The sequence below is a fragment of the Puntigrus tetrazona genome, chromosome 22, assembly GCF_018831695.1.
Source record: "Puntigrus tetrazona isolate hp1 chromosome 22, ASM1883169v1, whole genome shotgun sequence".
NCBI lineage: Eukaryota > Metazoa > Chordata > Actinopteri > Cypriniformes > Cyprinidae > Puntigrus > Puntigrus tetrazona.
In genome coordinates, this window is record NC_056720.1 from 16,637,283 (window position 1) to 16,659,499 (window position 22,217).

The 22,217-nt window shown below is 38.6% G+C and overlaps 1 protein-coding gene across 10 annotated transcripts in view; it reads left to right on the forward strand.

Moving 5' to 3' along the window:
- The window catches only part of dock3 (dedicator of cytokinesis 3), a 149,299-nt gene that overhangs the window by 36,653 nt on the left and 90,429 nt on the right, over positions 1 to 22,217 (forward strand). For all 10 annotated transcript variants that reach the window (XR_006247623.1, XM_043222472.1, XM_043222473.1 and 7 more), the window contains 3 exons: positions 4,920 to 4,960; positions 16,993 to 17,048; positions 20,383 to 20,479. Coding sequence is in view for 9 of the 10 variants with exons in the window: in XM_043222472.1 (XP_043078407.1) it covers positions 4,920 to 4,960; positions 16,993 to 17,048; positions 20,383 to 20,479 (194 nt within the window). In the remaining variant the exon portion in view is untranslated. The remainder of the gene's footprint in view (positions 1 to 4,919; positions 4,961 to 16,992; positions 17,049 to 20,382; positions 20,480 to 22,217) is intronic.

Below are 22,217 nucleotides of genomic sequence, written 5' to 3' on the forward strand. Positions count from 1 at the left end.
TCAGAAATGCAATGAATGCAAGTTCGCTTCCAGGTAACAGAGTTTTCATAGATTTTCGTTTCGGCCCCCTCTGGGTCCTGAAAGAAAAGTGGCTCAATTTCAGAGTGTCGCAGTTTAAAGGTCAGTAATAAAAAATGCTCGTTCCCAAGAGCTGTCAATGGTCATGGCTGCAGCCTGATATTCAGAGCCCGCAGGAAAAGAGCGAGAGATGCTCAGCCAGTGAAATACAGCCTTTTAAAGGAGGAAGAAATATGTTTCGGTCTGCAAAAGTGGCAAAACATAAAACCCTGCCATTCAACCTCAGGTGTTCGAGTGAATTTAATAGTTTTGGGTGCAATTTTTTTTTGCTTATTTTTGGGACTGCGGTTACAGATAGAATCGATAGCAGAAATCACACTCTATTTTCATTCTGCAGAAACCGCAACTTGAACCTTCTTCGGAATTTCTCTTTTCGTGTTCAAGAAGAAAACAAGAAATGCGTACGCATGGACAAACAGCTTGTGTGTATCGGGCAGTGGATTATCTGCAGGTCACCCGGTGAGGTGAGAGTTTGGGCTTCGGCCTCAAGGACCGGGATAATCAGTGCTCTGATTCACGGGGTTAGCAGTTTGCTGTACGTATTGATTGTTTTGCTGCAGTGCCATGCTTTTGAGGTAATGGATGCCTAGAAAATCGAAGCTTTTCAAAGCTCTGGGTTCTGGAGTGTCGCGCCGGCCTGCAGTGGCCAGTGGTCCGATTGGAGCGCACTGTTTTGAGAACCGAAGGTTTTGCAGTGTCATGCACTGGGAACTTGAAGGAGAAGACTTGACATATTTGACTGTTTATGCTCACTTTCCTTTTAACTGTAAACAGTCCCCTGTCCAACAGAGATTTTTTGATATACTCTACATTGAAAAGAGCGAAAGAGCGGAATAAAACAAGAAGGCTGGGATAGACAGATATAGATAGACAGACAGAGATAGACAGAAAGAGATAGATAGACAGTCAGACAGAGAGAGGAATGGATGGATGGATGGACAAACAGGGATAGAGAGATAGATAGATAGATGGATAGATGGATAGATGGATGGAAGGACAGACGAATGGATGGATGGATGGATGGATGGATGGATGGACAAACAGGGATAGATAGATAGATAGATGGATAGATGGATGGAAGGACAGACAGATGGATGGAGGGAAGAATGGACAAATAGATGGATGGATGGATGGATGGATGAACTGACAAATAGACAGACAGAAAGACACACAGACAGACATAGAAAGAAAGAAAGACACACAGATACAGATAGAAAGAAAGACAGAAAGAAAGACAGACAGGAAGAAAGAAAGAAACACACAGACAGACAGACGGATGGATGGACAAACAGGGACAAATAGATAGATAGATAGACAGATAGACAGATAGATAGATAGATAGATAGATAGATAGATAGATAGATAGACGGATGGATGAATGAACAGACAAAGAAAGAAAAGCACAGAGACAGATATAGACAGACAGACAGAGAGAGACAGATTGATGGATGGATGGACACACAAACTGACGAACGGACAGATAGAAAGACAGACAGACAGATAGATAGATGGATAGATAGATAGATGCAGTCAGACTGGTAGACAGACAGTAGATAATCTGCTGTTAATCCCAGAAGGGCGTGTCCCTCTAAAGAGCAGAACCTCTTGAGATAGACATGTCACCGCCACAGCTGAACAACCTGACAGCTCAACACGTCCCTGCAGTCTACACCTGTAGAGAGACACAGACAGAGATGACACATTTCATCAGGTGTTTGTTTGTTGGCAGCTGTGTGTTGATGCTGAGTTTCCTCATGTCCACATGGAAGCCTCACGCCAGCAAACATGAGCCGTCTGCTAATCTATCACAGCTAATGCCTACAGTCAGCCTCTAGCGCAAACGCTGTTTGTATACAGCCCTGACAAGTATTTGTGCTTGTTTTGGTATGGATTCTTCTCTAGAGGAGAAGAAACATCTTGTTTGCTTGCTATTGTGCATCAGCTTGTAGCAAGCTAACAGCAAAATCATTTCCACGTTGCTAAAATAATAAAGATGAATTGACGCTCGCGTGGACCCAGTGCCAATTTGTGTCACACAACCTGACACAAGACCCTTTGTCCGGGGTCGTTCATTAGCTAATGGCATGGTTCGTTGTGGTGCTAAATGGAAAGTGACAATGGAAACGGCTAACGTTGACTGACGCGGCCCGCTCATTCCTTGAAAAAAATAAATAGCTAATTACAAGGTGCACCTCCTCCATTTTCAAGATGCACCTGGGGAGAATGCTAACAAAGATAGACTGCCATGATTAATGCGGCCGAGTCTGGGTTGCGTTCGAGACAGATGGCCACAGGTGTGAGCGACGTTAGCAGCCAAGCTTATGAATATTTTCCACGGTTGTCACAGCAGATTGTGCACAAATGGCTACATAAATGACTGCATCACAAACCAACAATTTCACTTCCTGTTTTCCAGAGTCCAAGTGATCCGCTTTTACATATTTACTTGGGCTTGATAAGGCCTGCATATGAAAATTGTGTAATATTTAAGAGTGGCTTTACTTCTCTGAAATAGTATGCTAATACCGCTAGTAAAACACCTTGTTTACCTTAGCAAAACCCCCTGGCAACCGTCTTTATCTGCCTAGTATCTGCCTGGCAACATAGCATAGCAACACCCTAGCAACCTGGTAACATCACTCAAACCACCCCATGGCAACCATCCAGAATACCTTAGTGGCCTATTGGCAAAGCGGTATGCTAACATCACTCAAGACTGCTTAGCAACTGCATGGCAATTCTCTGGCAGCTACCTAGAGCACCTACTGGCATAGCAACATGCTAACATCACTCAAGATGCCTTAGCAACTGCATGACAACACCATGGCAACCATCCATATCATATATTAGCATAGAAACATGCTTACATCAGTCAAGACGCCTTAGCAACTACCTAGCAACCGCCGGAAAGGGATTGATGTTAGTCAGGGCTTCTGTTGCTGCTGATTTAAATTTTTTTTTGCCATAATGGGTCTTTGCTAGCAGCTAATGATTTAGCTTTAGGGGAGGCACCGGTTATTTGTGCGCTATTAAGTAAGAAATACTCAAGCAGAGAAAAGCCAAGAAATAATTTGGTAGATGATGTGGCTGAGGCTGTTTTCTTCTAGACAAATACATTATGGGAAAAATACAGGAATTGGAGTACAGACGCATTTGTTACCTGCATTATTTATTGTATCACCTTCAACATTTTAAGGTTTGTTCCCACAATGTTCATCAGCAGCAATTGTATAAAAAGGTCTTGTTTCCATGCTGTTTTAATTCATGAACTGATGAAAATGATTTACAAGAAGTACAAAAATGACATGTTTTCAAACAGGTTTCCTGAACACACCCCTCATTTGTTATTGGTCAGAGAGCCCCACCCCGGATTCGTGCCATTGGTTGATCTCTTGTTGCCATGGTTTTGAATTGGCCTCAGTGTTAGTACTGTTCTGGGAAATCAACCAATGGATGAAAGTATTTTTATCACATCAAAAATGTTTGCTCTTCATCTTTATCATTAAAAAGTTAGTTGGAGAAGGTTATAAAAAGCCTTGCTGAGCAAGCAGTGAGAAAAAACAAGAAGAAGTGTTTTTACTCCAGGCGACTATTTAGTCATGATTTAATGTGTCGTTATGTAGCCCTTTATGCGGCTAGCGTTGCTAACAGCTGGCTTTCTTACTGTAATAATAAGGTGACATACTGTGCAGAGGCTTGAGATTTGAATGTTTTGAGCTGGTTTATTACGGACTGAAGGCTTATTATGAAGTCGGTGGGGTTCTGCAGCAGTGTGGTGAATCTGCTGGGAGGCAGAATATTTCTGAGATGTTTTGGACATCAGCCAGTGAAATTGATGGCCCAGACCTTAGTGTACTATAAGTTCCAGTCTTTATGTTCCACCTCATCTAAAAGATATGGCCTTCAACACGGCGCAGTTGCTGTGAAAATGCGATTCGATGCATTAGGGATGCAGCGAAGCACTTTTTCAGAGTCAAAAAGTCAAGTGTATGTCTGCACGCAGCATATAGTTGAGTATATTGACAAAAAAGCACTAACATTTGGATGTATATTTGATGGGTGAATATTACAGATGTATAAAGCTACACGGGCCAGGACACTGCCGGTTCTATGTCATCTGAACAGCTTTTTTTCCTCAGAATTGCGAGATATAAATTTGCGATTGCAATTTGTCCAAAAATTGCAAGAGATAACCTCGCTGTTGTGAATTATAAAGTCCACTTCTGAGGGGGGAAACAGTTAATTGACTTTTTATACTCAAGATACATACTCAAAATTGCAAGAAAGTCAGAATTGTGAGATATACTGGTAATTCTGACTTTTTCTCTCAATTGGGAGATATAAACTCACCATCGCTAATTATGTAGTCCAGTTTTTTGGGACGGCTTATTGTTATTAATTTGCGAGTTTATATCTCACAACTCTGACTTAACTCACAATTGTGATATATCATTCAATTCTGAGATAAAAGGCAGAATTGTCCGTTTATATATATTCTGGTTTTATAACTCACTATTACAAGTTTATATGCTGCAGCTCTGACTATTAAATGACTTTATAATAATTTTGAGTTTATGTCAAAAAGTAGCAAAATTTAGATAAAGACAGGTATAAAATCGTAGTTGTGAGATAAAAGTTGCGATTAGCTTTTTATTCAATATTTTTATTCATTTGCTGAAATGGGCTTCCATATACTGCATACTTATGTTACGTCACATAGTGCCTTCTTTTTTATTTTTATTTTTTACGTCAGTCGGATCTCTGGGCATTCCATGTATTATTATTATTATCACTAGATTGTCAATGTTTCTCAGTTAACATTTGTGTTTTGTCTGTTACAGGATGGTATCGAGGATTTTCCACCAAGAAACCCACAATCAAGGTAAGCTGATTCATATACTCGAATCACAATCACAATACATCACGCTTATATAACATTTATTTTGAGCACTTTTTATAAACTACATAAGCAGGCTACTTTTTCAAATAGTTATGTTACATGATAACATAATGGAGGTAGGAAAAGACAATGAAAAGTGACAAAGAAAAAGCACTTTCAGTATCTGGGAGTGCTTTAAGTATCGAAAGCTTACAGACAGTCATAGTTATGGGTTTTTCTTTTTTAATCAGCATTATCTTGATTTGATTATTTCAGGTTAGACCACTAGCTAGAGAACACTACCAGCTTTCACACCGATCTATTTTGCACGTATCATGTTTTGTCCTGTTCTGAAAACACAACTCACTTTTTTACACCAATTTCGTATCATAAGAGTAGATGCAAGTGCATTTAACCGCTCCGTGAGCTTCAGGACAAACAAGAGATGAAGCACACGTGAACGTCTGCGAGTATGTGAGCTTTGTGCATCTAATACGTACTGCATTACAAGCTGCAGAAATGAAAGTATATAAGTAAAAGACTAATATAACAGCGAGTGGAAGTCAAGCAACATACACGCGTCTCACGGAGCAGTCAATCCCTTTGGAGCATTCACGAGCTCTATGCGGAAAAAAAAACCAAGCTCAGATTTTGAAATAGAGAGTGCATTTTAATATTCGTGTATGCGATTGACGTCACAGGCGATAATCGATTACGGTGCATTCAGTTAACGATGCACGTCCGTATCACGGGGCATCAATGCAACGATTCATTTTGCCCGTCCTGCTCAATAGGATGGACTTGACAATCCGTCTGGTGTGCAGTTTGATTCCTTGTTGATTGTCAAGTTTACAGTGAGGATCTACAGCTGACCGGTGCTGGGTCTGACGGGGAAAACAGGGCAGAATGCTAATGGTTAAATACTACCATTTAGTCTTTGGCTTAAAAAACAACCAAACAAACAAAAAATACTAAATAATGAAAGTTATTAGAATACTAAAAAATTATTACTTTGTAATAAATTAACATCTCTGTATTATTTCACTGAATGAGGCGCCAGACAAAAATTAAATGCTTATCTTGCAACAGTTCTCTTGTTTACAGTTTGTTTGGGTTTTTTTTGCTGCAAAATGAAATCAATACATGCATTTTACAAGATCTGGCCTTTGACTGCTTGGAAATAAGTAGAAGTGATCTTTCAAATTTCAGCAGCGAGGGACTCTCTCAGAGGCGGCGTGGGCTCTCGTTTCTGCTCTTGTTAGGTAATGCTGACTTTCTAAAATACTCGGAAATACGCCGTATGTAAAATTGGTTGTGAATTCCATTTCATGAAAAATAAAAAAAAAACTATGCGCAGTACTGAAGCTATTTGTTTATAGAAAAAGTTTATTTTCTGTAAAAACCACTTTGGGTAAACTGGACATGATTTTATGGGCCAATTAAATTCTTGCATCATTGAAGAAACGGTTCGTCTGTAAAAGAACCACACAGTCCCAACAAATATTTTTTGCGCAAACTGCCGCACAAAAGCCTTTTATGTCAAAACTAATTGTCATTTCACAGCATCATTCTTCAACATGCGTATTTTCAATAAACCACTGATGCTTAAACTGTAGCATCATTAATATTTTTAATTTTAAAAGGTCGTAAAACGTTTGTTGATAGAGCAAATGTCTGTGTAAAATCCGTGCGTCAAAGGAATTAGTTCGTCCAATTATTCGTAAAACACATGCTGTATAAATGGTCCGAAAAACGCGTTTCTGTAAAATCATTCTTATTCGCACATCACACAGTTCTGACAACATCTGTGCGCATGTTTCACAAAACCTTTCTTATGTAAGTTGCTAGATTATACAGTGCAAACATATTTGTGTTATGGCATCATGTAGCACTGATGCATTTGTGAGATGGCCGCAGAACTTTTTGACAATAACAGTAAAATAATTGTGTCTGTATAATGTATAATGAAGTGAATCTTATTCATTCCATCAGTAAGAAAGTTGGCGACACTTTATTGTATGGTTACACATATTAGTTGCTTATTAGCATGCATATTAGTATTTATTATTACTATTTAAGCACATAATAATGTCTTGTTGTACAGGACCTCACTCTACATGCCTGACCCTAGAGCTACCAGAAAGGTTTAGAGCAGGATCGTGTGTTCGCTGTGTTTAGTGTCATCTCAGGACGTTCTGAAATGTACTTAACAGCGATGACTGTTTCAAAGTGGCAGTGAGCAGCTAATATCCACTTCATAGACAAGACCGCGCTTGTTATTCGGTTTTTCCTGACCTCACAAGCCAGGTTGAGGCAAGGACAGGGCGCACCGCAAATATTCCTCCCAAAAGACAGACTTTCTCAGGATGAGAGGAGGAGGATGGAGCTTTAAAGAGACTTAGATCTTGTCCTCCGCAGCTGTTTTCTTCAGGGGCACAAGCAGGTATTACTGCGGGCGCCATGTTGAGCTTATTGGTGCTGATACTGCGGCAGAATTTCTTACACTTCACCTGAATGTAACACATCAGAACTGTATGAAGAAAAGGTTCAGCCGTTGCAGTACATTTGTTTTTTATAATGTAATGGGTAAACAATTATGTATTGAATGTGCATATCAGCCACGCTATTCAAATCCAGCCACACGCTGACAGAAACATATCCAGCAGCTGACATTTCCCAACAACTTTCTTTCATGTGAGTAAAGTTCACAGGACAGCTGAGAAATGTAATGCGTACGGTGACCTTTATGGAACTATGGATAAACTACGGAGAAGCCTTCATCCAGACCATCAGCGAGGGAGAGCTTCAGGCTAAACGTTGCAGAAATCATATGTACGGCTGAACAGGAGCGCTGTTTTGATCTGAATCCGTGTTTTTGATACAGCAGTCACCTGCAGATACAATCAGGAATTAAAATAAATAAAAAGTGCTGTAATTTTGATTTGATGAGGTTAGTGATATATATATATATATATATATATATATATATATATATATAAAATTTAATTGCAGTATTAATAAAAAATATTGTGTAATATACTGTATATATATATATATATATATATATATATATATATATATATATATATATAATTTTTATATTATATATTATTATTAAATCATATACTTAGAATTTGTAAATTAAGTACATCAAGTTAAACTAAATACAAATGAGAATTTTATTTTATTTATTTTTTTAATTTTATTTAATTTTATATTTTAGCAATGAAAATATGTTTGCGGTTTTAGTTTCAGTTAATAATAACCATGTATATTAATAAGCATATTGAATCCATATTTTTATTACAATTATTCTTACAATATATGTTAGTTATACAGCAAGATATGCAAGCCAGAATATGTATTTATAAATGTAGATATATTGCATGTTACTTAGTGCTGGCGTAACGATTAATCACAATTAGAATTTTGTTTTGTTTGTATAGTTACATACATATATATAAATATATTATTTTTATATATGAAATATATTGAAACATAATATCAATTATATGAATATACATATATCCATGTAAATATTTTCAAAACATATGCATGCATGTGTGTAATAATAATGCGTAATATTACACAGTACACCCACATATACATTTACATGACTATATTTATACATAGCAAAACAATATGTTTTCAGATTATCAATCTTGAATTTTCATCAATCTGTATTTTAATAGTATTGTTTTGCTCAGAGAAATCAAAAATCGACCATGTATAGAATATATCCGTAGCCCATGCATTACTGAGTGAACACGCTGAGCTCAGGATGAACTTTGAAATGTTGAATATCGCTGATTTTGGCCCTTCGTTCGGTGCCAGTTGACACTTTCCCGGAGGTGAGAATCCTTTGGGTTGTGTTTGTGTTCACGGTGTGGCCAGACCTCAAAGTGCCCTCCGGAGCTGCCCGCGATGCCCTCCGCGGCCGATCCCTGCTAATCCTCTGTAGAGGTGACACTGAGCCGGCACCTGGTCCTGCTTCCTGAGAACCACAGGCTCTACTCACCGTGTGAATGAGGCGGGAAACCTGGGCCATTACCTGGAAAGCTCGCCACGCGAAGCGCTAGCAATTCATGCTCCGTTTTTTCCCTTTAAAAAAAATATTTTTACAGCCTGTGAAGTGAGAAACTCAGTTTCCCATGATGAGATTCGTTTGAAACACAAAGTAGAACGAGTTTCTGTTCGTAAAGACCATTCTTGCGTCATACTAACGCATTTTTTGCGGATTTTGGTGTAAATCGTTTGTAAAACTGTTCTTAAATAACCAGCTGTTTTTGTGAAGCAGAAATAGGAAGTTTGTAAGACTGTTCTTAGGTGATCTTTTTTTGCACAAATATACACGTTGGTTTAAATTATTCATAAAAAGATTAAAAACGTTTTTTAGTACAAGTATACATTTTGGTTTGAATTGTTCAAACCAAAAAAAGTCAAATGTTTTTCTAATATTTTTTGTGTAAACTTTTGCATCTTGTAATACAAGTACAAGGTTCTTGAAAGTATTCTTACGTAAAGCGTCTCAACATTTGAATGCTGGCATAAACTGTAAAATCATTCGTACAAAGTGTTCAAACGAAAACAGATTAAAATAATTCTTATGTAAATTGAGCGTAATATGCTCATAGCACAACTATATAGATTTTTACAATTTTCAAGTCCTTTCAGCCGATTTCTGGGTCCGGAAGGTAGCACTTTTAGCTTTAGCTTAGCATAGATCATTGAATCTGATTAGACCGTTAGCATCTCGCTCGAAAATGACCAATTATTTTATATTATGTAGTTACATTGTGTATTAAGATCGACGGAAAATTGAAAGTTGCAATTTTCTGGGTTGAAATGGTACCATAATTTTTAATTTCATGCACTGTGTAAAGTGATTGCTCCTGCTGCGGCCGTGCTACGACAGCTAACTAGCATAGCTGTAGCATAGCTGTAGAAAATCGGTGCTTTTCATTTTCTTATTACATGATGTATAGAAGAGTTGAGTTTTAAATAGGAAAAACATCAAATCTTTTTCCGATGTCGTTTTCGAGCGCGATGCTAACTTGTATTCAATGCTCCGTGCTAAGCTGTAGCTAAAAGTGCTAGCGCCGGACCCGGAGATCGGCTGAAGGGGTTCACAAAACCGTTAAACTCTAGAATACTTCAAAAATAGCCAAGTGTTCGTTTCAGTCCGTTATAAATGTGTTCATTACACTTTGTAATCTCATTACAGTCACAATTAGCATGTGATTTCCACGGCTCTGCGGAGGTATCTCTGATTGTTTGTTTGGCTTTGCTCTGCCTCTCTCCCTCGATCCACCCACTCTGGTCCTCCTCCTCCTCGCTGACACCCAGAACCCGCAGGGAGCATCAGAAGAGTGTCTCGAACCAGACGAGAGAGAGGTCAAAGCATTTCATCACAGGCAGATCTGTTTGCCATTATTTATGGATTTGAGAAATACAGAGAAGTAAATACTAGATGATTCAGTCGTCAGGCAATGCCGCCTTGCCATAATTGTATTTTGTGTTAAACGACAAATCAGCGGAGATATATGAATATTTAAGACTTGGCTGATGCACCTCCTGAGAGTTGACCCCGTGACCTCGCCATCCCGTTTTAACGTTAATTCAGTTTGAATGCCGGCCGACCGCACATCATCTGGAAAGACGTATTTAACCGTCTTCAAGACAAGAAAACAAACAGCACAGACAGCACACAAAGAGCCGAACTGCTTGACGGACACGTGGGGGAAGGTTTCTGAACGCCTGTGTAGTTGCTTCTTGACTAAAAGTACTGACGAATAGACAAAACACACTCACGATATAATGACAGCTCTTCCAGAGCGTTTTGTCCAAGACGTAATCTTTTTCTAAATTACACAGTTTTCATGCACACGCTGCAATTATGTCAGTTTTTCTCTTTTGTGCGCGCTCCGTGACAAAAGACGGAGTGTGGGAAGTGTTTATTTCTACTTTTTTGGAGCGATTGAATTAGTTGGAAACACTGAAAAAATCGATTATGAACTCAGGAGAAGTCATGCCACTCTGAATGGAACTGAAGGCAAGCCATATACGCCTACAAACATAGCCTACATTTATTAATATGCTCTCATGCTGCGTTCATTTAATAAAGCGAACTATTATCACTATTTAAAAGAACTGGTTTCTATGCATTTTTTAAACAGGATGCAACGTTGCATTGCGGGCATTTTAGCATGCACTTGCTGAATAAAAGTAACACTTTTTTTAAACGCGTTTAAATGATAATCATCTATGCTGTATCATTTTTATCCCCACGCTTTTAGTTCGTATTAGTGCTATCACGCTTGAAATGAAAGATTTTGAAAGCTTGATATCTAAGTGTGTAGTGTGTATATGTCTTATGGACGTGCACTACATGTTCTGCTATTGTTATTGATTCAGATGCATCATTCGTGATGATTCACGCTACGAGGGCTGTTCTCTGTTCTCTGATTCACGGTTTTGAACTGTTTATTGAAGAAGACCAGACTCGGCAGGTTTTGAGAGCTTCCACGCTGAAATCTGGGACGCTCTTTCCCACAGAGCGAGAGTTTCTATTCCAGAATCCAGGCCGCGGCGGGCTGCGTCTCCGGAGAGGACTTCCTGCCGATTAGAGCAGATCATTAGTCCTGAGGACGACCTGCAGCGCTTCGGGAGAGAGGTCAGGAGAGAGGCTTCATCCAGACCGACGAGGACAGGGAAACATAGCTCTGCTACTCAGACGGACTTAAACCTGACATATTGGTGTCTCTGCCTTGTCACCGTCTCTCTAAAAGCGTCTCTAGAGGTCTTTCTTTGACTGTTAGGCTGTTTTTGGTTCCTTCAGTGTTTTGGTTGCACAGTAACTTTGTTTAACAGGTCTTGGCTAAATCAGGTCAGTAGTTCAGGCGTGATTATTTATGGAAATGTATAAATTGTGGTAGCAGCGCATGTACAGACGCCCTAAAGAAAGCGATGCGTGAATGCAAAGTTTCTCGGAGAAAGGCCATGCTTTTTTCTTAAGTGAACCTTTTCAGGTTGCTCTGTGAAATGCGGCACTTTTGCGAGAGTTTCTCCGAGTAATGCAATCATTTTGCGAGCAAATGCGACAGTTTTGTGAAATGCACGGCCTCTGGGAGTTTCTCGGAGGAATTCAGTGCTTTAGCGAGGAAACACAAGGTTTATTGGGGAAATGCATCACCTTTGTGAAAGTTTGTTTTTTAAATGCAATATTTTTGCAAGTCAATGCGAATTTTCTCCCAGAAACATGATAGTTTTGCGTAGAAATGCACTGCCTTTGTGAGTGAATAGAAAGTTTCTCTGAAACTACTTCTGCAAGCGAAGGAATGCTTTCGCGGTTTAGAGGAAAGTTTCTGAGAAACAATACTTTTGTAAGAGGATGCAAAGTTTGATTTAAAGATTTGAGAATTTGTAAAGGATGCCACATATCTTTCAAAGTCTTCATATGACCAATATATATATATATATATATATATATATATATATATATATGCACTGCTTAATTTTTCAGGACAAAAATAGTTTCTGGACACCAAACGGTTTTCCCAAATGACCGGGATCAGTCCAGCACCATCACACCTGGTTCAGCTCATCCGCTCAAGACTTTAGGACCAGAAGTGGGTCAGAAAATAGAAAGAGATGTGAGAAAACAGAAATACGATGTGCGCGCCAGATCCACGTCAACTTCAGCAGCAGTGGCTCTTAAACAGACAAAAACAGAGAAGAACCCAGCTGCTGGGATGACTGTTCATCAGAGGAAAAAAGAAAACTAGAGGAACTTTTTCTAAGGATTCCTCTACAATATATATTTCATTTCAAATTTTATGATAATAAAAAAAAAATAATAATAATAATAATAATATATATATATATATATATATATATATATATATATATATATATATATATAAATTATATAATATTTTAGATATACTTTTTTACAATTTCATACATTTTAGGAAGTGATTTCTCTCAGCTGTCATTCACGAGTCAGTATTAATGAACATCAGAAGCGTTGCACAGTGGGATAGTCAGCTTTCAGAGGCTTTTAATTATTTACATGCCTGCTGATGCTGGCTGTCTCTCTAAGGTCTGTTGAACACTGCAAGTTCACCTTCATCTCTTTATATGTTTGTCAAGTGAGAAAGCGGCTCAATCCAGCTCATTAAAATCATCCGCTCCCCAAAAAGAATATATCCCCCGCATCCAGCCGCTGAAACTAAACGTGAGGCTTAACGTTAATGTATAAATATTATGAAATAGTGCTTACTTTCTGAACGCTCGTTGGGAAATAATGTAGGGCAGGACTTCGTTTTATTGGACTGAGAGCAGCGGGCGCCGATGTTCGTCTTTAATATTATCTTCAGCAGAAAAGTTATTTAGGAGCCAGGCCAAGTTATTACGTTTTTGATGAAACATCATGAAAACATTCTTGGGAGTAACATGGACTTATAAACCAGGCGCGAGGAGACCTGGAACATTTATTAGGAGACTAAACACTCCATTTTGATTAGTCTGAGCAAACAAACACTAGCGGCCCGCTCTCGTTCTCTTCTTATTTGGCTCAGCGTTGACCTTTTCTGCTAAACGAGCATTAGGCTGCTGGGAGCGAGGGAAGGGCTTTGTTTGGTCTTCTAACCGAGAGCAGAGCTGTTAGTTACAGGTCAGCCGTCTCACCGATACTACCAGGATATGTGTGTCTAGCAGAACAGGCAACTTTTAAAGGCACAGTTCACCCAAAAATGAAAACTAGCCCACTATTTACTCACCCCACGGCCGTCATGACGAACACAGTCCGAAAGACATATTCGGCTTTAGACAACTAACCGATATACTGTAATACATTTTACAGCTAGGTGGCCATTCTGAGGAAATATAGAAATAAGTATGGATTTAAAAAAATATATTAGCATTAAATATAGCATTAACAAATTAATTAAAAAGTAACATTTTAAACCAGCACATTTTCATATTATTTATATTAACATTTATATAAACATTTAGTTCAACTGATAAAATGACCCACAGTTTTGGCGTTATGAGAGATTAAAATATGATTAAAATGAATGAAAACAAAAATGCCACACAAATAGTATATTATTTTATTTATTGTGTGGTCAAATGAATAATCACGATTAATAACTTGTATAATAAATGTTTTAGTTTACATAATAAATGTATTTGTACTGTGCTCGTATGCATATTTAATATAAATATATTTAATATGTAAACATAAATAATGTTCATGCATGTGTTTGTATTTATGTATGCATAATAAATAAATAGTTATAAAAATAAAAAGTTGCACATTTTGCTATGCATTATTATATTATATTGTAATTTTGAATATATATTATACTATTGAGTCTGTGTGTATTTTTCGAATCAGGTTTCGTGGCTTGCTTTGAAGTGCTTCTTGCTGACTCCGCTGTCATCGCTCCACTTCTTCATGACACATGGTGTTTTATATCCATCACTCAGATCCGGTGCTTATAAAAATAATAAAATAAACTGTATGCTTCAGGCACACACACACACACACACACACACTGATAGCATGAGTTTCAACAGATGGAGACGACGTGCACACACACACACACACACACACACACACACATCTGTGCTGCCTCAGGCCTACAAAAACATCTCCTTTCAGTTCAGCTCATATAGAGCGGCTGCATCATCCGCCTCCAAAATGGAAGCTGAGCGCGGACAGAATGACAATGTTAGAGTCCTTCTGTGATTCATACGCAGTCTGGAAATGCCACACACCACGCCTTCCACTTGAATTATTGATCAAACCACAGAGTCATCTTCAACTTCTCTTCTTCTTTCTTTCTTCGTCCTGTTTTGATTCGCAAAGCGCATCTTTTTGGCATTAAGGTATATCTCATAAAAAGTAAAAACACTCCTAAATCATGTCATTAACGTAAATAAGATCAATAAAGAATAAAATGTCATTATGTTAACGTTAAACATATAAATGCAAAAGTGTTGTAACAACGTAAATGTATATTTTACGTATGTTTATATAACACAATTAATGAAGTTTAATGGCAGTAAAAAAAAAGATTAATTTTCCAAAAGCATGTTTGTAATGAAAATAATACAATATAATATAATATAGTCAGTGCTGTCAAAATTAATGCACACATGCATGTGGATGATAATAAAAAAATTAAGTAAAGCATTATTTTTTGACTCAAAAGAATCCTTTGATAAGGTTTGACCCCAACTTCTTGCGGTCGCCGCGGTGCCGAAAGGTCAAGTCTCAGCTTCTCTCCGATTCGTGTAAATGTGATTAGGCTTGTAACGAATGAACGTGACTTCCTCAACCCCGTCCCATTATTACGAACGTGAAAAGAGCTCTCGAACAACAGGAGGTCTTGGTGTACGACTGAAAGCGGCGATTAGCGAGTGACCGCCCATCTCATGAATACTAACATATGCCGGTTTGTCATCCGTGCACATGGTATCCTTCCTCCAGCAGATGGAGGTTTGTTCCAGAGCATTTGGTGTCCTCAATTACTAATTAATCTGACCTTTGAAAGCAAACAGCGAAGACAATTAGGCAACAACTGTACGAAGCTCCACCATCTGGATTCTTCAGCTGAGATGTTTGTGTAGCTCTGCGCTCAACTCCGCTTCTCCGTTCTTCTAAAGCCACTTGTGTGATTAATTAGGTTTTTTAGATGCCCTAAATCCCTCCCATTGATCTCTCCTAAAGTTGAGAGCTTTGCACCGTTTGACTGAAATGAAATAAATCGCTCTTGAGGTTTGAAAGCGTTCTCCTCAATTGCAGTTATTGACCGAGAGGCTGTGAGGAGTGACTAGTTTTCTGGTCAGGAATCAGGCGGGGGTTAAGTCAGTGTAAAACTCACATCACGATGAGATCGATCTGGGGTCTGTCTTAATAAATGAAAAGAAATGGAGTCTCTTGTTTCGTAGACTTCGTCCTTTATCTCTAGGTTTTCATGTAATGTGGTCGGTTTTATACCAAAATGAGCATGAACTTAATAATTCTAGAGCTTGTGTTGAAAGTGAGTCCCCGGGAGTTTGATTGACAAGCGGTCGGACCAATCAACACCAGATTGGCCACTTTGTCAGAAAAACGGGTTAACGTCAGCCGACTTGACAGATTTTTGAGCAAATTTTCGAATTGCGTGGAATATATAATCGATGCAAATATTCCTGTACCCTGTCATAAATCTATATTTATATGTGTTTTTTTCATTGACTCTCATTCTAATAAACCTACAAAATATTAGGAGAAACATCTGAAAGGCATCTCTGATTTAATGGGCAGAAGGTCGTTATACATTTGTGATTATAATAGTAATAAAAATAAATAAATAATATAACAGTAAATATTAGGAGAATCATCTGAAAGGGTTTTTTGATTTATTGGGCTAAAGGTCCTTATTTTAACTGTAAGTACATTTTGCATGTTTGTGATTACGGTAAAGTACATTTTAAGAAGTGCTTGAAAATGTTTTGTTGATATAAAGGACGTCACTGGAGTTAAAGACAAGACTGAGATTGAATGAAGAAAATACATTAACAACCGAAAAAACCAAACTTTTATTTTTACTAGGATTTTTTTTAAAGCTGCTTATTTATGCCTTTCATTTTTCCGCAAAACGCAATGTTTCAGAAATGTTTTTATCAATATAATAATAAAAAACCATGAAAATATAGACCAGCGAAGAAAAACAAAGCCTGACACGAAGCCAACACCCAACAGACAAACCAAAAAAACATAGTTAAGAAACAAAACTTGATCAAAATGACATCAGGATGAAGCAAAACAAACAAAACCAAAGACTTTTTAACATCGCTTTCTTTGTTTTGCAGAGTTGGATTATTTTGTCTCTTTAACGTTCAGCTGTCCTTGTTTCCTCAACACTGACTTTGACACGTCTAGCCTCGAGCAGCGTGAGCAGAACCGCTGGAACCGTCCTCTCGTTCTCTTCATGGAGGCTTGCAGGAGCAGAGGTGTAACGTTCTTCTCTTTTGTCTCGCAGGGGATCTTCCCGGCCGGCTACGTCCACTTGAAGAAGGCTGTGGTCACGAACAGAGGGTAAGGGTCTTTAATCTCCGTCCATAGAGAAGAAACGGGAGAGAGACGTTTCATTTATTCATTCATCTCAATGCTCTGGTTCCCTTTCGTCACGTGCCTGAAGAGCTGAGCTTTCCTCTTTTTATGAAGACCTCTTACGCTCATTTCTCTCTATCAAATGCGTGTTGTGTATATGAAATGAAGCTTGGCGTGACGCGAGACCAGCAGCTCCTGGGAGAACCAGTTTAATAATCAGAGAGGTTTATATTGTTATTGCTAATTATGTTGAGACACTTAAATCTGTACTGTACTTGTGGTTAATGTGATATTAAATGTACACTTTTTTTAGTTTTCCGTGAATTTGGCTGTGTGATGGTTTATATTGAAACCTCTTAATAAGAAACACACAGCTTCTCACTCGATGGATTACTGTGACGTTTTTCTCACTCCGACGGCACCCATTCACTTCCGTTGCTGAGCAAGTGATGTAACGCTACGTTTCTCCGAATCTGGTGAAGATAAAAACTGAGTATAAGGTCAGCGAATGTTCATTTCTGAGTGCAGCGCTCCTTATGTTTTAGTGTGTATTAGTATATAGTAGGGGTGCTGCGAGACCTCTTGTGAAAACTATCCTGGTGACAGTGGTCTGACGGAGCTGAGGAAGGATGTTGAACCGTGTCTACACGGGTACTATAGAAGTCATTATAATCAGTAATGCTGTCTGCATCAGACGCAAGGGGCTCGACAAATCTCCGACGGAAATCTGCTGCCGCGTTTTATTTATGATGAGCTGACACAAATTTCTAATGGTTTTCATCGGTCGCTTCATCACGTCCAGTGTAGGTAGACACGCTGTTACTCACTTATAGAGAAGAAACAAAGCAACCTCGGCGCCGGAAAGCTGATACGATATTGACGAACTTCCTACGTCTTGCCAGCTCAGCTGTTCAGCCTCTCCTCCACACGTCAGGAGTAGACACGCCCCTTACTGCTGATTGGCTGCGAGTTACTTACCCTGCCTTTATATTAGTGTTATTTATGTTTATTTCCGTATGCTACTTAATTTTTTTGTTTAATTGCTGGCCTTTCAGTTTGCGCCAAAATATTTTACAGTGTTCACATGTTGTTTACGGCTGCATTAAATTAATTAAAATAGAAGATTAATTTCAAAAAGTTGATTACAAAATGCTGCTACATTTTTTTATGTTTTTGTTGAATAAAATTGAAATGTTCCCTATACATTTCATCATTCAGGATTTATTTTATCTCGTCACACCCCTAATATATAGTACTCTATTTAGAAGTGCATTGCTTTTTTGCAAAGAAAATTGTGTTGTTTTAGTAGCTGAAAAAAGTTATTTTTTAGTAAAATTATTGATAAAAGACAAAATGATTGTACACTGGTATCACTTTTGAGCACATACAGATACTTTTTGCATATTTCATTTATTAAAAAAAAAATTATGACAAATGCATATTTAACTGCATGTTCAAATCTGTAAATGTTGCTATATAAAAAGTGCTTCTGTATGTCACGACTACGCTCCGAAGTGACCCTGCGGTGACTCTTCTGTGCACAATTTCTTGAATAAAGTCATTTTTTTTAATATTTCCATACAAAACGTATTCTCGATACTTCGTAAAATACAAATTGAACCACTGATGGAAGATGCACTGTTTTTCTGGACCCTGACAGTTTTCATCTGAAATATCTGAATTGTGTTCAGAAGACGGAAGACACGATTTTCATTTCGGGGTGGCGTGTCACTTTAAATCCAACAAAGTAGGTTCTGGTTGTGCTACACCGCTAAAAGATGAAAAATAAAGCTAATTTCTCTTAGTTTCTCCCTAACACCAATCTGTATCCTCTTGGGTATCTGGGAAGGATTGTTTTGTTTTTACAGATTCATTCACAGGTTTGAATCTGCTTCAGCGACACACAGGATATTCACGTTTAAGTCGTGCCGTATAAAGATGGAGAGAACAGGAAACAGTTAGCAAGAAAGAGAGCAGAGAAACTCGCTCCCAGCGGGATCTCGCCGCTGAAAACACGCGGGAAAACTGCTCACCAGGGACCGCCGCTCGACAGCTTCCTGTTTGTTTTAGCTTTTGATGTTTTCCAACTTTTTCACAGGTGTTTGCACACGGCACCGTGTGCTGTACTTCACAGTCTTCCCTCAACACACACACACACACACACATACACGTCTTTACTGTGTGAAGCAGATCCCAGCGGATGTGTTCAACATTTAAAGAAATACAGTGCATGTTTACAAACAGGTTTTAACAGATTCATTATTAGACAATCATCTTCAAGTGAATATATTCCATAGATAGATAGATAGCAACCCCAGGTTACCATAGAAACTGCCCAGCAACCACCCAGGTTAGCCTAGCAACCGCCTAGGTACACCATAGCAACCGCCCAAAAAACCTTAGCAACCCCTGAACAGGTGAACAAGTTTCCGAGTCGTTGCTGTAAGTCTCGCCCCTGTCTGTTTTTCTGCTCGTGATCAGCTCGTGTCCAGGATCAAATTATAGCGTCTCATCAGAATTCAGAAAACAAGGGGAAAAAGACTCAGAAAGCTGCTACACTGGACACATGTGATGATAAAGCAGAACAAAGAGCTCAATCTGTCGGAGAAGGACAGAGGAAGGACAGTGAGCGCTGATGGATGTAGAACAGGACGGAGAGATGAACGGACAGGAAGTGCTAATGAAGCTATCGGTTGATGATGACGGCACTGCGTACAGTACACTGTTAGTTTAAAGAGCGGGTGAAAGGCTTTAACAAGGCTTTATCATGTTTACCACCAAAAGAAGAAGTTGAAAGTTGAAGCTGGAACATCAGATTCTGTGTTTGTTAGAGAATATGTTCATCTGGGTCGACAGCGAAACCGAAAACCGTAAGAAACCGAAAATGCTTTGTAATAATTATTCACAATTTTAATAAATAATATTACGCAATTTTGTGAGACACATTTTTAATGATACTGAAGAAGAAGAAAAAAACAATACAAGTACAAAACTGGACAGAAGACAACAGCAGGGTTCATTAGTTAACATTAGTTTAAACTGTTTATGAGAAGAAATAATAATGATGCATAATATGTGTTATTTTTTATTCTTTTTTTTAAATATGAATCATTCATTACTGATCGACTACCTTTTGAGGATAAACGGACAGAAGTTCGTTTGAGAATGAATGAGTGCATGAATGAATAAATGCAATAAATTAATAATTGAACAAAAATATAATTTTAATTCAAATATAGTAATCATTAATTACGATTAAGTACGTTTGAGAGAGAGAGAGCTAACTAACCTGGGGTCAATGTTTGTTGTTTCTGTTCAGGCAATACGAGACGGTGGTCCCGCTGGAGGACCCCATCATCACAGAGGTCACCTCTACTCTTCAGGAGTGGTCAGTCCTGTGGAAGCAGCTGTATGTGGTGAGTCAGGTCTTCACTTCATCTACAGCACAGTCTGAGCGATGTTTCACGAGCATGCAGTTCTGAAGGAAGTACACACCGGGCACATAATAATAACTGCATGAAAGCAAGGACGTGTGTTCTTTCTCTCTCTCTGAGCTTCTGTGCGGACCTTTGGTACTCAAACAGAGCGTCTGATTGGTCAAACGTTTAATCAACTGTAGAATCCACAGAAGTATGGGTAGAAATGATTTATTAAGTTCACTAGTGTGTTGTCTGTGCTTGCTGCGTGAACCGCCGACGAACAATGAATTTATAAAAGAATGCATGAATCTGCATTAGTTTGCATAACAATGATTACAAACAAAATTTTTTTTTTATCAAGTTTTATGAACTTAAGTGTTTGATAGCTTACGGAAAAAACGTTTACGAACGATTCATAAAAGATGAAGCACGCATTCATTGGTTTATAAAGTTTACGAATAATTTGCGACAGTTCACGCAGGAAAGTTTTTACGAAAACGTCTTTTACTGTAAACTCGTGAAGTGCTTCATGCAAGTTTAGAAACAATTCACAAAACTCAAGTATTGTGACGCTCTCTCATTTGATCGTTCACTCAAGAAAGTTTAGAAATATTTATAAAACTCAATTATGGTGAAATTTACGTATCGGGCAATTTGAGAAATAACGTGATTTTGAAGGGATATTTTAACAGCATGAGAATAGTATAGTAATGTATTTCACAAATCAGGCGTGTTCGGTCATATTCTGGCTCGACCAATGGCGTGATTTGGAGGCGGGGCTATGGGTTCACACTCAGTGAGAAATACAGGAATTTGTCTTGTATTTTTTTGGCCCTCCCTCTGAAACATGACAGGAAGCTTTTCTAAATCACATTATCTTACATTAATGAATTAATATCAAAGAGCAGTTTTAAGTGGCCTGAACGAAGGCCCGTGAATCTGATGAGAGTCATGATCAGACAGAAGAGACACTATGAGATCTGACAGAGCCCTTTATATAAGACTCTACTGAGGATTACCAGGCATTAGTGTACAACATGACAATACTACACTCTATCTCTCTCTCTCTCTCTGTCTCTCTCTCTCTCTCTGTCTCTCTCTCTCTCTCTCTGTCTCTCTCTCTCTCTCTCTCTGTCTCTCTCTCTCTCTCTCTCTCTCTCTCTCTCTCTCTGTCTCTCTCTCTCTCTCTCTCTCTCTCTCTCTCTCTCTCTCTCTCTCTCTCTCTCTCTCTCTCTCTCTCTCTCTCTCTCTCTCTCTCTCTCTCTCTCTCTCTCTCTCTCTCTCTCTCTCTCTCTCTCTCTCTCTCTCTCTCTCTCTCTCTCTCTCTCTCTCTCTCTCTCTGTCTCTCTCTCTCTCTCTCTCTCTCTCTCTCTCTCTCTCTCTCTCTCTCTGTCTCTCTCTCTGTCTCTCTCTCTCTCTCTCTCTCTCTCTCTCTCTCTCTCTCTCTCTCTCTCTCTCTCTCTCTCTCTCTCTCTCTCTCTCTCTCTCTCTCTCTCTCTCTCTCTCTCTCTCTCTCTCTCTCTGTCTCTCTCTCTCTCTCTCTCTCTCTCTCTCTCTCTCTCTCTCTCTCTCTCTCTCTCTCTCTCTCTCTCTCTCTCTCTCTCTCTCTCTTTCTCTCTCTCTTTTGACGTTTCTTCATATCATTCGTCTTTACTTACTATCATTCTGATCTTCTACTCTTCAACACAAAGACGTTCTTCACATGTTCATTATGTATTTATTAAAACTCATTTTA